The sequence below is a fragment of the Chelonia mydas genome, chromosome 18, assembly GCF_015237465.2.
Source record: "Chelonia mydas isolate rCheMyd1 chromosome 18, rCheMyd1.pri.v2, whole genome shotgun sequence".
Classification (NCBI taxonomy): domain Eukaryota; kingdom Metazoa; phylum Chordata; order Testudines; family Cheloniidae; genus Chelonia; species Chelonia mydas.
In genome coordinates this window covers 9,384,799-9,399,717 of record NC_051258.2, presented here as the reverse complement: position 1 = coordinate 9,399,717, position 14,919 = coordinate 9,384,799, and the positions used below count along the sequence as shown (strand labels likewise).

At 49.8% G+C, this 14,919-nt stretch overlaps 1 protein-coding gene across 8 annotated transcripts in view; it reads left to right on the top strand.

Annotated features, from left to right (window-relative positions):
• The window catches only part of KAZN (kazrin, periplakin interacting protein), a 721,176-nt gene that overhangs the window by 692,990 nt on the left and 13,267 nt on the right, over positions 1–14,919 (top strand). For 7 of the 8 annotated variants that reach the window (XM_037881298.2, XM_037881299.2, XM_037881300.2 and 4 more), the window contains 5 exons: positions 2,026–2,231; positions 3,027–3,145; positions 6,093–6,324; positions 7,928–8,029; positions 8,345–8,511. In XM_037881298.2, coding sequence (XP_037737226.1) covers positions 2,026–2,231; positions 3,027–3,145; positions 6,093–6,324; positions 7,928–8,029; positions 8,345–8,511 — 826 coding nt within the window. Of the gene's footprint in view, positions 1–2,025; positions 2,232–3,026; positions 3,146–6,092; positions 6,325–7,927; positions 8,030–8,344; positions 8,512–9,763; positions 10,942–14,919 lie in introns of those variants that run through there. The other variant, XM_043531933.1, reaches the window with a different exon arrangement.

The window sequence follows — 14,919 nt, the reverse complement described above, 5'->3', positions numbered from 1 at the left end:
GACGGGTTGACAGACAGCTGGCGCTCAGCCTTGCGGGATGAGGCCAGGAGCGAAAAATACGACGTCCCTGGCAGGATGCACAGCCAGCCACATGTGCGGGCGCTTCCATACAGCTGGTTCGACAGGGACCTGGGCAGCTGCCCCTAGCGAGGCAGCGTGGGGGAGGATGAGCTGAGCTAGGGGTGGGGAAAGGGGCAGGCGAATGCCCCGATCTCTTGGTAAAGGCCAGTCTTTCTCTTCTTCATTGCAGTGCATTGATTTGGAAGGTATTTTTGAGAAGTTGGCCATATTCCTAGCCCATGGGCTGTGAGGACACACCCCGTTAGTTATTCCTAGGGACTCCCATCCCCGCCAAGCTATCCTCCTCCCTATGTATCCCATCAATCTGTTTTGCCTAAGATTATGGCCAGCTAGCAGAAAACCAATCCATGCACAGAGCATAAAACCCTCCCCTGCCATCCAGAGTATGCAAATTGCTGCCTCGCCTTGGGTTTCAGAAGTCCCGAAAGCCTGTTTAGCCCAGCTTGGAGCCTTTCCTTGCTGGTAATCAGCCTGATGGATGGGCAGCTAATGCCCTACTGTGCGAGCGATCCCTTGGGGGTGATCGGTCTGTGCCTATTGGCGATATGTCTCTTTGCAATGAGCAGCATTTGCATTTCCCTTCCAACCAGTCAGTTCTTTTCCTCTCCTTCCAGGAGCCCTGGTGTTTCCCTGCAAACAGAGAGAGGAAGAGGCTGTGTGGTAGCCTGGTCGAATAGACAGACCTGGGTCCCGTTCCGGCAGCGTTTGGATTTGGCTGTGCCCCTGGCAGTGAGATGGGGAGTGACAAAGGGTTTAGCGCAGCTCCTCCTGCCTCTGCTGGGATGGGGAAGCAAGATGAGCCTTCACCACGAGCCACACAAATAGAGCTGGGGGGCCCTGCCGTTCTGGAGCACCCAACAGACTCAGGGGCTTGCCCGTTCTCCCCTTCCCGCAATGGGGCTAGAGTCAACTCTGCCAAATGCCCCCTTCTCTATTAGTGGCGCTGGGGAGGGAGAAGGAGTCACCTGACGCCCCTGCTCTGGCAGCGCGGGCCATGCTTGCCTGGAGCCTCATAAGGAAGGTCTGAGGGGGAAGTCCCCATCCATCTCACCTAGCAGAACTGCTGCCGACCAACCATGGGGAAGTGTTTAGCCCCTCTCGTGATCTAAGGAGGACCTGGCACGAGAGTCAGCATCGGTGAAGGGCAGTAGCTACTGGATACACCCACTGATTCCGGCTACCAGCTGACTGACTGTGCTGAGTTGCCCCGTTTTCCTCCATCTGGCTCTTACCTCTTGCAGCCACAAGAGAGTCAACGCTTATTTTCTATCAGGTCTTTATTTAGGAGACTGCTGTGTAGTAATTCCAGTGAAAGAGGAGACGGAAAGGTAACGGTCAGTATGTCAGTACACTACCTGGCTCCTCGATGGAGACATTACTGGGCAAGAAGATCTTCTGTAAAGGGGCCAGGGCTGAAATTGCACCAAGAGGGTGGGAAGATGGTCTGCCCGATTAGACATTGGCTCAGGGCAGGGTCTCGGTGAGAGAGCTTACAATCCCAGCCATTGTTGCTCAATGCTTCCTACTTCCTTCCAGTACCGTCTAGTGGCGCAATGTATCATTTCCCCTTTTAGTGGCTAGTCCACATGAGGGGTAAGAGCCTACTATTGCTATCTGCTACTGGAGTTACTGCTTTGGCTCAAGGCTTTGGTACTCAAGGACTGAGGCTCAAACCCTGCTGATGACAAGGCAGGCATTGTAAGACAGGTAATATTAGCAGAGCTGAAATGCGAGCCAGGCCAGGGTTCTCAGGTTCCAAGAACAGTGACGTGTTCGCATCAGCCTAAGCCATGACATTTTATGTCTCCAGCGGCTGGGCCAGGTTCCTGGAGCTAGAGCCGTCCGGGGAGATTTTGGAACCATTCCTAGCTGAAGTGTTAGATCCCCGTGAGCCCCTTGGGCAGGGAGCCCCGCAGCATTTCCACTGTTTGCTTTGTGTTCCAGATTCCGACAGCCTTTCCAGCCCCACTCGCCTAAGCCTCAGCCTGTCTGAAGGGGAGGAACAGGTGGACCGGCTGCAGCAGGTGGAGCTGGTCCGCACCACGCCCATGTCCCACTGGAAGGCAGGCACTGTGCAGGCATGGCTGGAGGTGGTCATGGCTATGCCCATGTACGTCAAAGCCTGTGGGGAGAACGTCAAGAGCGGGAAGGTAGGAGAGCAAGCTACGTCTCTGCACTGGTGTGTCTGCACCATTGGTAGCAAATCTGCTGTCAGCACCAAAGCACGTGAGGCCAAACAACCCTCTGAGTGGCGAGGGGCTTCCAAAGCCAGAGCTGTAGCCACTTGTCCCAGCCCTACCCCATTCTCACTCGCAGCCAAGTTGTTTGGTGGGAAAAAGTGCCCAGGGTTCCCCAGTTAATGCAGGGGATTGTTAGGCCTCCGATTCACTAGCACAACCCGATCTGCTCTGTCATCCCCCCACACACACACGCAGGCTGGGCACTGCTGAGCCTTCTCCACTGTAGCTTCTGCCATTTGCAACAGTTTTCTACCTCATTGCAAAGCTCAGCTTCCCCCCTTTGCCCTCACCCACTGTTGTTAGTTAATCTCTGTTGATGTTGTTTTTTCATTGGTAGGCTTTTCTGTGATGTGCTCCCCTATAGGATGAATCCGTTAATTCATCCTCACAGGACCTCTGCGAGGGTGGGGGGGAAATCATTATCCCCATTTTACAGATGGAGACACCGAGGCACAAAGACTAAGTGCCATGTCCGAGATAACAGAGGGAATTTGTGGCAGAGCCAAGAACAGAACCCAAATTGCCTAGGCCCCAGTCTGACACCTTAACCACTTCCTCCCTTCTTCTCTATAGTTTTGTTAGTTACGCTGTAAAGCATTTTGGGGTATAGTTTACAAGAACCCACCCAGCATACTGCATTGCTGGTATGTAAGTGACCAAAGTCAATGGTTGAGTTTTGTTGTTGTTTTTCTTCTTGGAGAGCAGATGTTGCTAAGTTTGAGCGATGAAGATTTGGCGACAGGGCTTGGCGTCTGTAGCTCCCTTCACCGTCGCAAACTCAGGCTGGCAATAGAGGATTACAGGGACGCAGAAACAGGCAAATGGTAAGCTCTGCCCGTGGGCATCAGAACCCAACTTTCTGCATTCATTGTGTGTCTGCATGCTTGTGTGTGCGTACACGTGCCCACGTGTGTGTGCGTGTCTGTATGTATGTGTACATGAGCATTTACCCATGCATATGCATACATGTGTATTGATGTGTGCATGTTTGTGTGTGTGTATTTACATATTCTCCTCAGACAGCAGCCAAATTATCTGGAGGGGGGCGGGCGGGAAAGAAAAAAAAAGAGAGTGAGAGAACGAGAGAGAGGGAAAAAAACAAATGTCAGGGAACAATTCTTACTGCTGTGCTCAGTGCGAGAGAAAACTCACTTTAACAAAACTGACACTTCTGTTTTGCATAATTACTTCCTTCAGTGACGTCCCCCTCATTTTCGCTCTGCTAATTAATCAACTCTAGCGTGTGGTGCTGCTCCTCACAGAGCTGGCCTGGGTGATTAAAAAAAAGAGAGAAATCAAACTGTCTCCTGCATTTAAAGCCACAAAACCAACAACAACATAAACATCCCGGTGAGCTTCGGGAGTGAGCCTGGCTAGCAATTCAGCAAAGAGGCTACAGCAAGATTTTCCTAAAATCAAATGACCCCAGTGGAAGCAAAACCAGTAGCTGTCAGTCTTGTATCTGGTCGTATTCAGTGTTACGGAGCTATCTCCTCTGTTTCCTCGTGTAGGATTTAAAACAAATGAAGCAGTCTAGAAGAATCCATTCCCAGGGTTTACATAAGGCCCACCAAGCTAGGACAGGTTACCTACTGGAGAGGTATAGGCAGGTTGGATGGATTGAGCGAAGCTGCTATTCTGTCTTCACCTTCAGACTAGCTCTTAAAGCTTTAAAACCAGGTTCTGCATCGTCTGGGGCTTAGTCAGGACTATTCTGTCCTAGAACCTTTTAATGGTTGGTGGCTGCGCTGTAGTATTCAGCTTCTCAGACTGGGGTTGAATTGCGAACAACATGCCCCTCCAGTTTTCCGTTCCTCGCAGAGATTCATTATTTGCCAGGAGTGGAGAGAAGCACAGGGAAGGAGCCAGGCTCAGGGGCAGGACCCGTCCCCTCTCTGCCAATGCAGAGGACCCCAGAGACGGCAAAACTTTGCTGCTCTGCTGCTCGAGGGCGGATGAGATTTGGGAAGGCCGCAGCTGCACACGACCTTGGCGCCTTGCATGGCCCAGAGCTGAGCCTCTGAGGAGTGGGCCCGGGGGAGCAGTGGTGGGTCGGGGGATCCTCTACTACAGACCTCTGCTGGCTGTTGTACCCCTGCAGATCACTGGGGCTAGAGCCACAGAAGAGTCTAGCCTCACACAGGCAGCTGCTCTGCTCCCTGGGGCCAAGAACACCAGACCCTAGCTCAGCTCCTGGACCTGGATGCTGCTTTCCAGACTCTGTCTCGACATAACTGTCATACCAGCGCTTAGACATGGCTCGTGCTTAAATCCCTTGTGACTGGCAGCTCCAGGTCTGCAAGTACCTGGCTTCATGGGAACAGAGGAAAGAAATGACAGGCATTAACCATTTGTGAATGGCTATTTCACCTGCTTTTTTAAGCATTTTTCATTATTGCCCACCAATGAGATTCGTTCTGGGAAAACTCTGTCTCCACAGAGTAAGAGAGGAAAGCAGCTAGTCAACAGAGTGTGCTGTAAATGACTCTTACGCTTCCTTACCAATGCTAAGGGAGACAATTGGAAAGACTATTCTGCTTTGAAGCCAGGCTTTCTGCTCAGTTTCTGCTTTATTATAAACTTCAGAGCTGGGAATAGGGGTGGCGAGGCTAGATTAATGAAGGATTAATTAATCCTTTAATTAATTAATCTATTGAATGATGTAGAGCCAGCTGCCAGAGCAGCTGGGCAACTCCCATCTAGTTGTAAGTGAACAAACACATGTCTGTGCCAGCAGATCACAGGTGTGCCTCTAAGGAAGCACATGGGGTTATAGACCTGTAAATACATAGGGCCAGCATCGTGAGAATCAGGCTCAGAGTGGCTTGTTTCTTCCACCTGTAATGGGTGGTGTTTTGAATCGTGTAATCAGTGAAGGCATCCAGTGATTAACATGGACACACGTCTCCTGGTGCTGTGACTCGCCCCTGTTTGCATTCGCTTACAACACATAAGGCAGACATGAGAAGTGTGCAGAAATGTATGCTCCTGGATTGCCTGTCCCATTGAAAAAAACACACATCCTCACCAACGGTCTTCCATGTTGCAATGCTGACCTCCTGTGGCTAGCTGGTGAGCAGCACGGGTGTAGGCCTCTTTCTGTGGAGGTGACTCCAGGGATTCCTTTAAAATTATTCAATTATTATCCAATATTCATCCAATTATTCAGGCAAACCTGAATAATTGCACCCATCTCAGATTGGCATTTGTTTCAAAGGGGGAAAGTCACAATAATCAACCCAGCACCAAACAGTCAGCACACTTCCTGCTTTTGTTTTTAAATTTAGGGAGCAAAAAACAACTTTCCTTGTAGACATTAAAGCATACATAGAATCCCAACAGTAATTCAGGCCCCGATCCATCAGAAGACTTAAGCACGTGCTTGGCTTTATGCATGTCAGTGTCCCCACTCCAGTCAATGGAATCTCTATAGAGACTTATAACAGAGCTGCCATGCTTTTTGCCTGCCCAGAGCTCATCCCTAACTCACATTTGCCACACTCCTACCCCTTCTCTGGCATGCCCCCTAAGCCACGTGGAGGTAGGAACTTCTGGGGGTTTGTATCAGTGGGTAGTTCTCCTCCACAAAGGGAATTTTCCACTGGCAAAAAGCTCAGTGGCACAAAGTGACTGGAGTGGACCAGAGAATCTGGCCCATTGCCTGCACAGCCCTTGTGCAAGGTATCTGCATGATTTTTAACACAGGGTAGCAGAAGCGTCATGCACTTTAATGACCTTCCTTACACCTCCTGTCTTCCTTACACTCCACAGCTTGTCTAAAGCCTCTGAACTGGATCACCACTGGGTAGCCAAGGCCTGGCTGAATGATATTGGGCTGTCTCAGTATTCCCAGGCTTTCCAAAATCACCTCGTGGATGGAAGGATGCTGAACTCGCTGATGAAACGAGACTTGGAGAAGTACCTTAATGTGTCTAAAAAGTTCCACCAGGTCAGCATATTGCTGGGAATAGAGCTGCTTTTTCAAGTCAACTTCAGCAAAGAGGTGAGATGAGAAATGGTTAAAACAGGTGGTTTGGTTTGCCAAACAATTAGCCTTTCACAGAATCCTAGAATATCAGGGCTGGAAGGGACCTCAGGAGGTCATCTAGTCCCACCCCCTGCTCAAAGCAGGACCAACCCAAACTTTCTATTGCTCCAGGCCAGTGCAATTCCTCTGAGTGCTCTCCATTCCCAGTTCCTGTCTCGAATAGATCAATTACATTAGGGACAGCGCACCCGCGTCTCCCATTGGCCTTCTTTTATAGAAATAGCCATACCACTCAGCAACTCCAGGGAGTGGAGATTTCAGAGTTTGTCGACTTTGCCGGAGCAGCCCTCACCTCGGGTTACCATACATCCAGGTTTTCCTGGGTATTGCCTCTCTTTTGATCCTCCACCTTCTGTCTCAGTGGATTATGGGATGTTTGGGATTTTTGCAGAGCAGTCGTTGTAGCTCAGAAAAAGCCCCGATTGGTCCACATCCGAATTGGTCCCTCCCTGCAACCGCAGCTGATTGCTCCATTCCACTGCAGCCACACCTGCCGAATTCCACCGCTCCAGGCCCCGGATCCCAGTCCCGGGGGGAGAGGGGGGTTCTGCAGGGAAGCGCTGACTGATGGTTGACGGTGTGTCCTGGGCTTGCACCAGCCACCCTGCCACCAAGGTGAGAGGGGCAGTGTAGCTCCCACTCTCAAGAGTGAGGCTGCAGGTATCCACTCCCACCCCGCCCCCCAGGTAGCCCTCCCAGTACACACACACCCCTCCCATACCCCCCAGATACCCCCTCCAGTACCCACAACTGTACAGTCCCTCCGGCTCCCTCTAGCCCCTCCTTCTCCAGCTCCCCCACCCTCTGGCAGTGTCCTCTTTTTGGGAACCTGAAATATGTAACTCTGCCCTCTCCCAACAAAGCACCTTCAAAATGGAACCAGGAACAAAATAACCCCTTAGCTTGGGCAAGGAAGGAGAACAAAAGGGCTGCACTGAACCCTGTTGGGAGATTTGGCAATTGCTCAGGTAATGTTAACCCATTTTGTTTCCCCAACATCAAGTGAGTCTTCTTCTTAGACAGCTGAATGGACGGATAGGTAGATACGACTGTTTGTAGTGTTGTAGCGGTGTGAGTCTCAGGATGTTAGAGACAAGGTGCATGAGGTCATATCTCTTATTGGACCAACTTCTGTGGGTGAAAGAGACAGACTTTCGAGCTTACATGGGTCCTGAAGAAGAATTTTGTATAAGCTGGAAAGGTGGTCTCTTTCATCAACAGTTGTTGGTCTAATCAAATGCATTACCGCACCCCCCTTGTCTCTCTAGATAGTTAGTTACATAGCAAAGGGAAATCATAATTCAAGAAGTAATCCCTCCTGTTTGAACAATTTCTTATTGGCCTGGGTCTCAAATAATTTACTGAGCTGCTGGTTCGCTTCCTCCCCTCTGGTCAGCCAAGACCCTAGGGGATGGGACTTCCAGATCTTAGGCTCTCCAAAGGCCGAAGATGGCACAGCTCGGGTATTTGTAGAAGAAGTGAGACTTTAGGAGGGATCCAAATAAGGAGAGGGCAGGGCCTATTTTACTGTCGATAATGTCAGTGTCCTTGTGTGTAGGTTCTGCAAGAGCGGAGAGCTCGCTGTGAGATCCAGAACGTCGATCCACTTGTCTGGACAAATCAACGGGTGCTCAAGTGGGTGCGGGACATTGACCTGAAGGTAGGACCTGCTTGTGAGGAAGTGGCTTGTGGGGTGTAATAGTCAGGGAGGGGAAGAGTCTGCCTGGGCAGGGCTCACTCTTCATCACTCAGATCTCAAGTGGGCATCGGAAGCATCAGGTATAGAAATAGCTAAGCGCCATGGACAGGGTAGCCGGGGCATAGTGGTCATACAGGATAGAGGAACTCATCTGTTCCCCCTAGCAGCTGCCGCTGGGAATAGCATCCGCTGACATCTTAGCATCTACCACCAAGGGAGGCGGGCAGAGGTGTCCTTTCTTGTCAGGTAAGTCCGGGCTCTGGTTGTTGCTTTTAGGAGTATGCGGATAACCTGATGAACAGTGGCGTGCATGGGGCTGTGCTAATCCTGGAGCCCACGTTCAATGCAGAAGCCATGGCCACAGCTCTGGGCATCCCAAGCAGCAAGCACATCCTGAGGCGGCACCTGGCAGAGGAGATGAACGCCATCGTTAACCCAGACAAGTGAGGCCCTTTGCAGCATTCATCCACTGGCTCTCGGGGGGAGGGATTTCCTGCCCCTTCTCCTCCCATGGACTCGCTGGGGATGGTGCAGTTCGGCTGGGGATGTGGAGGACAGGATGGTGGGAACACAGCCAGGGAGTCTGCAGCCCCCCGTCTGCCATGGTTCTGTTCTCTGCAGATGCAGGGAGCTTTGGGGGAAGGGGGCGATGGGGGTAAGGCTAGCGGATCTGGCAAGCCACAGATCCACCATTCACTCCCTTCTCCCTGCATACAGAGGGGACAGCAACTGTGAGGGCTGCTCCAGCTTTCTGATGCAGAACCAGCTGCAGAGCAGCCTGGGAGCGGACTCCTTGTTAACCCACCAGCATGTAATTCTGGTTGGGCCGGCTCCAAAGCCCATCAAATTAAAGTCAATGGGATGGACGTCCCTGGACTTCAAAGGGCTTTGGGTAAAGCCCATTGCATGCTAGACAGCTGCGGCCTGATCATTCTAGCAGCTCTGGAACAAGTCCCACCATCCTAAAATGGAGTCAGTGGCTCCTGGGGAGATCCCCGAAGGAAAGCTGTGGGAGGGGAGTGTTGCATTGTATTTCTTGTGTTGCACTGAATTTAAGAAGGAGGAATGCAGTTCAAAACATGGAAAGGCGGCTGCTGACCTGAACTCCTGTCAAAAGGAGAGACCTGTTCAAAGAGCAGGTAATTCTCCAGGCAGCAAAAGCCCAACAGCCACTAAAATAGAAATCCTCTAAAGAACTAGAAGAGCCATAAAGGCAACACACCTCCTTCACTCCCCACTCAAGCACAAACCAGCCTGTGGTCCTTTCCCAGTAGGACAGATTCTCAAGACACCGTATATATGCGTATGCAGCCTCCACAGAGCGTCATTCTTGACTACTCTACTAGGGGGGCGGGAGACATCTGAGGAGGGCATAAGATGAAATTCCCCCCGTGTAAAAGGCCAGCTCCAACAAACAACAAAACTCCAACGCTCAAGTCCTGTTTGCCATCGTACATAGACTACCCAAGTCACAGCTAAAGTCGAGGGGTTTAAGTGGGATTTAGGTGGTGTACAGGTTCTGTGTGGTTGCACTGCACAGAGATGATTTTCACCCTATGGGGAGTTAGGAGATAATTTTGCCAACTACATTCACCCCAATCTAAATCAACGGATCCTTTATTAGAGCTAAAAATAGCCCAAACGCAGCAGGGGAGGAGATAATGAAGAATATTGATTTTTTGCATGGACCAAAAGAGGGAGTCACCCACCCTTCGCCTGGTTCCTCTTCACGGCCAAACTCTGCTGAGTGCAGCCTGCCCAATGGGCAGTCTGGGAAAGAAGAGATGGCTTCTGTGCCAAGGCCTGCCCAAGCATGTCTGAGGAAACCCTGGAATCCCTCCTCCTGGAAGGTCTCAAGTGCCTCAGGTGGGCTGATGGTTGAACTGGGGAAAGAGGCAACAGATATTCCATATTTCGTGGGCAACTGCACCACATGGCCTTGAAAACTGGATTTTGGCCCCACCCAGGTGAATTCTGAAAGCACAGTGAATGGATGGGGATTCCCAGGGATGAAGCAGGGACAGACAACCTAGCATTGCACAGAGGCATCAGTAGGATATGGGCACCTGTGCGGACTGTGCCTCACTTCCTGCTGGTACTCAACACAACATTTCTGTCAGCCCTTCCCATGATGCTCTTGGCAAGCCAGGGGCCACCAGGATTACCTGCTACCCCTCATGTTTGGGAGCACAGAAGTTATTTATTGTCTACAGTGTTCAGTGCCATCCCAGCTGAAATATCAACCTGGAGATAATTCTAACCACCTGCTTTTCTACCTTTGCACCCCAGAAGCAGGAGGAATTGTCCACAGTGCAGTGTTGGAGCCAGGGACAGTGTGGACTTGCTAGGAGGAAATTACAGGGTGGGGCTTGGTAAATCAAAGAGGAAGAGTTTATCCTTTCGCTGCTAAGGATTCATCAGCATTCACAGCCCATTTTCATGTTTTCAGGAGCTGTGTGCTTGTCTTTGAATTAAGTTTATTGAACATTTTTCATAATATTGAAATTGTAATGAAGCTGTCTGTGCTATTTCCAAGCAATCTTGTTAATGTATCTTGGTGATATGTCTGTCATGTTTCGGTAATGTATTAAAATAGATAGGGAAGGAGTGTGTTCCGGTGGTGACAGCAGGAGAAATTGGAGTCAGGACTCCTGGGTTCTACTCCTGCTCTGCCACTAACTCACTCTGTGACCTTGGGCAATCTTTTAACTTGGCTGTAAAGTGGCCATAATGATACTTACCTACCTCACAAGAGTGTGGCGAGAATTACTGTTTGTAACTGGCTTTGAGATATGCAGATGACAGTGCAAAATAGCTTTACAGTATGTACATATTTATATAAAACAGCTAAATAAAGCAGCAGGACAGTTCATGGCTTTTAAGACACTTGGTTTGAGGAGGTCTCGGAGCGGAAGAATCCATCCATTGACTGTAGTGCTCTCAATTCATCCCTCTGCTGTGGGTGATCCTCAGCTGTCACTCAGCTGCGCACGGGCTGGGAACTTTACAGGTTGCCACGTGAGAATGTGGAATGATAAAAAGACACATTACAGGAGCTCCTTTCACTTTCTGTGGGGAGAGTCCTCTTCCCCAGTAGACATTCCAGTAGCTTTCATTAGAATCCTCCAGTTGGTCTCTGCCGGTTCTTCCTGGTCTCTGTTGATTTCTACTGGCCGCTTATGTTTTCTCTTCTTGATTCCAAGGCTAGAAGGAATCATTCTGATCATCTAATCTGATCTCCTGTGCAACACAGGCTAGAGAACTTCCCCAAAATAATTCCTTGAGCAGATTTTAGAAAAACGTCCAGTTAGAGGCCAGTAGAATCACCAACCAGTCCATTGCTCTGTTCCCACACCTAGTTGCCAACTGGAAGCAGAAGAAATCTTTTCACCCCACATCTGCTTTTAAAAAAAACAACAACATTTTAGTGCTGAGGATCTCTTACCCAAGCAGTGAAACCCTAGTATTGTGCCAGAGGGAGATAGCAGAGGGAGATATTTCAAGAAGAAATTCAGGCCTCTGATCAGTGAAGCATATGAATTTAAAAGCACTGGCTATAAGTGTCATAAAGCGCAATATTAAGGCAGCACTCCACAGCTATGAAGTCTTCAGTTAAAACCCTGATTGGTGCTTGAACATGAAAAATGCATGTCATGGTCTTAACTTAGTCAGTCCTTTTGTGCTACCACAAAGCGGCCATGCAGTGTGTCATGACTGGAAACATCAGCTCGTGGCTCCACTTTCAGCTAAGTGAATTACAGATTTTTCAACTTGCTGACAATTTCGAAAAGTCGGAAAAAATTTGTTTTGGGTTGGAGCAAAAATGAAAATATTCAACATTTTCAGTGCAACAAAAAGTTTAAAAAATCATTTTCGGTTGAATGAAATGTTTTGTTTTGACAAAACTGAAACATTCATTTTGAATTCCACCATTTAAAATGTTTTTTGATATTTTTAGTATAAATTTAAAGGAAATTTGGGAACAAAAAGTCATTTTAAACCAAAATATCAGCATGTTTCATTCTGAAAATGTCAAAATCAAACATTTTGATTTGGGGGAATTTGTCTTCTTTTTTTTTTTCTTTTTCTTTTTTTTTTTCTGAAATGAACAATTTGGCCAACTCGACATGAATTCACAAAACGTTTCAATATTGCCGAAGCTGCGTTTTTGAACTGGAAAAAAAGTTTTTGTCTGAACAATTTCACCTGGCTCGAGTTCCACTCAACATCTTCCTTGTGCCCAATTTCAGGCTCTTTATACTTCTTTTGTTTAAAATAAGGCTGTTGATGAAGAAAGTGATTCTTCCCCAGCTACCCAGAGAATTCTTGTATTGGATGTTTGTCCTTAGTTGGTAGCCCATTAACCTCTTACGTGGACCAGCCACTGGCCCTGAGGCTAAGAGTGACATGGTGGTGACATGGGTTGGCTCTTCAGTGGTATAACCATAAATCACCATATTACCAATATATATATATATAAAACACAGAGCTCTTTTCTGTCTGGGATCCTGCCAACCAACCCTCCCCTAAGGAGAGGAGATCCTCACATCATTGGATCTCTCTGACAGGGACTAGATGGGCCTCATCTAGGTAAAATGCTACCTTCCATAGTAACCCAACCCTGTGCAGCAGGCCAGCACAAGGTCTACACACAGCTTGTACTGAGGCGCATAGATCTTATGCGGGCTGTCTGCACCGGAGCAAATTTCACCCAGAGTGAGGATGAATCTCTATCCCGGCTCCTAATCTATGGAACTGTTTGCTTTGCTCTGATATTTGAGCTGCAGTAGGCCTACAGTGTCTAAGATCAGTGTCCAAATAAGGCTTCCTCGGTGTTTTATCATAACTGTCAACATACTTTCCACTGCTTTCTCTCTCTCCAGCATAAGCCCTCGCTAGCCATCTGTTCCTAATTCTGCAAAGCTACATTCAACTTCTGTTCAACTCTTTCAATTTTCCTGTCGCTATGATACCACCCCAGTGCTTATCTTACAGCCCCATTGTGTTAAAGTCCTGGCTTTCATTTTCCAAAGCTATCTTCCAATGCTTTCTTGATTGTCCGGCTTTGGCTTCGAGATCTCGCCACCAAGCACAAAAGAGCCCTTAGGAAAAGCTAAAAAAATCCCTCGCCCAAATCCAGAGCGTGGTGATGGCAGCTAGAGTGTTTTCTTTCTTCTTCAGCCAAGTTACATTTCTGAAAGTCAGAAGTGTATTCAGAGCAAGAAAAAGCCTAAGACAGATCAGACCCTACTGTGGAAACACCCATGCAAGGATCAAGAAGCTCCCTGGGGGTGACAGATCGGGGGCCCACTGATGGGGTGAAGGGGGCAGCTCCTGGACTCTGAAATGGAACCACCCATCTCTGCCACTCTGGTTCCGCTCTTCTAGCCAGCAGAGTGGCCTCAGGACAACACAGTAGCCACCAGGACGAATCCCAGCAGGAGCTCATGCTACTTCACGGAAATCCAGTGGGGTCCGCAGGGCCTATCCCATGCTCCCGAATCCTATGCAGGGCTGGTGAAGGAGACTCCTGTGGGAAAGAGAGCCAGGGCTGCTGGATCTTTAGTTAGCATTTCTAGAACCGTTTGGACAGCTAAATCCGAGTGTGACAGATTATGATATCACCCCCCACCGCTGCTTGTGGTGCTCCCTTTACATGCACAATGCGGCTGAGCTACAGTTGCCATGGTAGCCAGAACGTTCGGTTTCCTGACTTTTCTGTGTTTGAAACCTCAGCCAAATGTTGCATGAATATAGTTAGTTATTTTCCTGGTTTTATATGAAACCAAAGTCCCTTAATAAGTGTCGTAAGTGACCAATCTTCCTCAAAGGACAAAAGAACACAATGCAAGTTGCCACCCAGCAGTTTGCGGGTGAACTCTTTGCAAGCTGTAGATATCCCATCAGTTCTGAGGGATCTTTCCTCAGTCTTTGCTATCGCCTGGCAAACCTCAGGTGAGCTTTCGCTCCGTGCACTCAGTCCGAAAGCAGAGGCATATCATTAAAAAATGCCCGGTGGCCCCACACCACTCCCAGAAGCGGCCGGCTGCTGGCACGTCTCTGCACGCCCCTGGTGGGGCATGGGGGAGGCGGCTCCGCGTACTGCCCCCGCCCCGGGCAGTGCACAGAGACCCACTGTCCCACTCCCCCGAGGGGCGCGCAGTGATGTGCCAGCAGTGTTAAGGCAGCTCCCTGCCCACTCTGCGACCCTCCCTCCGCACCGTGCTACGCCACTCCCGGAAGCGGCTGGCGTGTCCCTGTGGCCCCTGCGGGGGGAGGCATCTCCACACGTTGCCCCCGCCCCGAGTACCAACTCCGCAGCTCCCATTGGCCGGGAACTGTGGTCAACGGGAGCTGCAAGGGCGGCACCTGCGGGCACCTGGCCCGCCCTGCCTAGGAGCTGCTGTCAGAGGGGTGTGTGTGCCGGTTGCTTTGGGAGCCATGCTGCTCGAGGTAAGCACTGCCCCCCTGACCCCCTCCCGCACCCCAACCCCCTTCCCCAGCCCAGAGCCCACACCCAAACTTCCTCCCAGAGCCTGCACCCTTCACCCCCTCCTACACCCCAACCCCCTGTCCTAGCCCAGAGCCCACACCCAAACTTCCTCCCAGAGCCTGCACCCCCTCCCACACGCCAAGCCCCGTCCCAATCAAGGTAGCTCACTTTATTTTCATTTATTTCCCATTACACATAATATAGGAAGAGAATGAAGAAAAAAAAAGAATGAAAAACTGGGGGGAGATGAGAGAGAATGTTCTTTTTCTTGTCTGGGTCCCTAGGGGGGACCCCAAAAATGAAGCTGCGCACAGGGTCCCACTAACTCTAAATCTGCCACTGGCTGGGACCCAGCTGT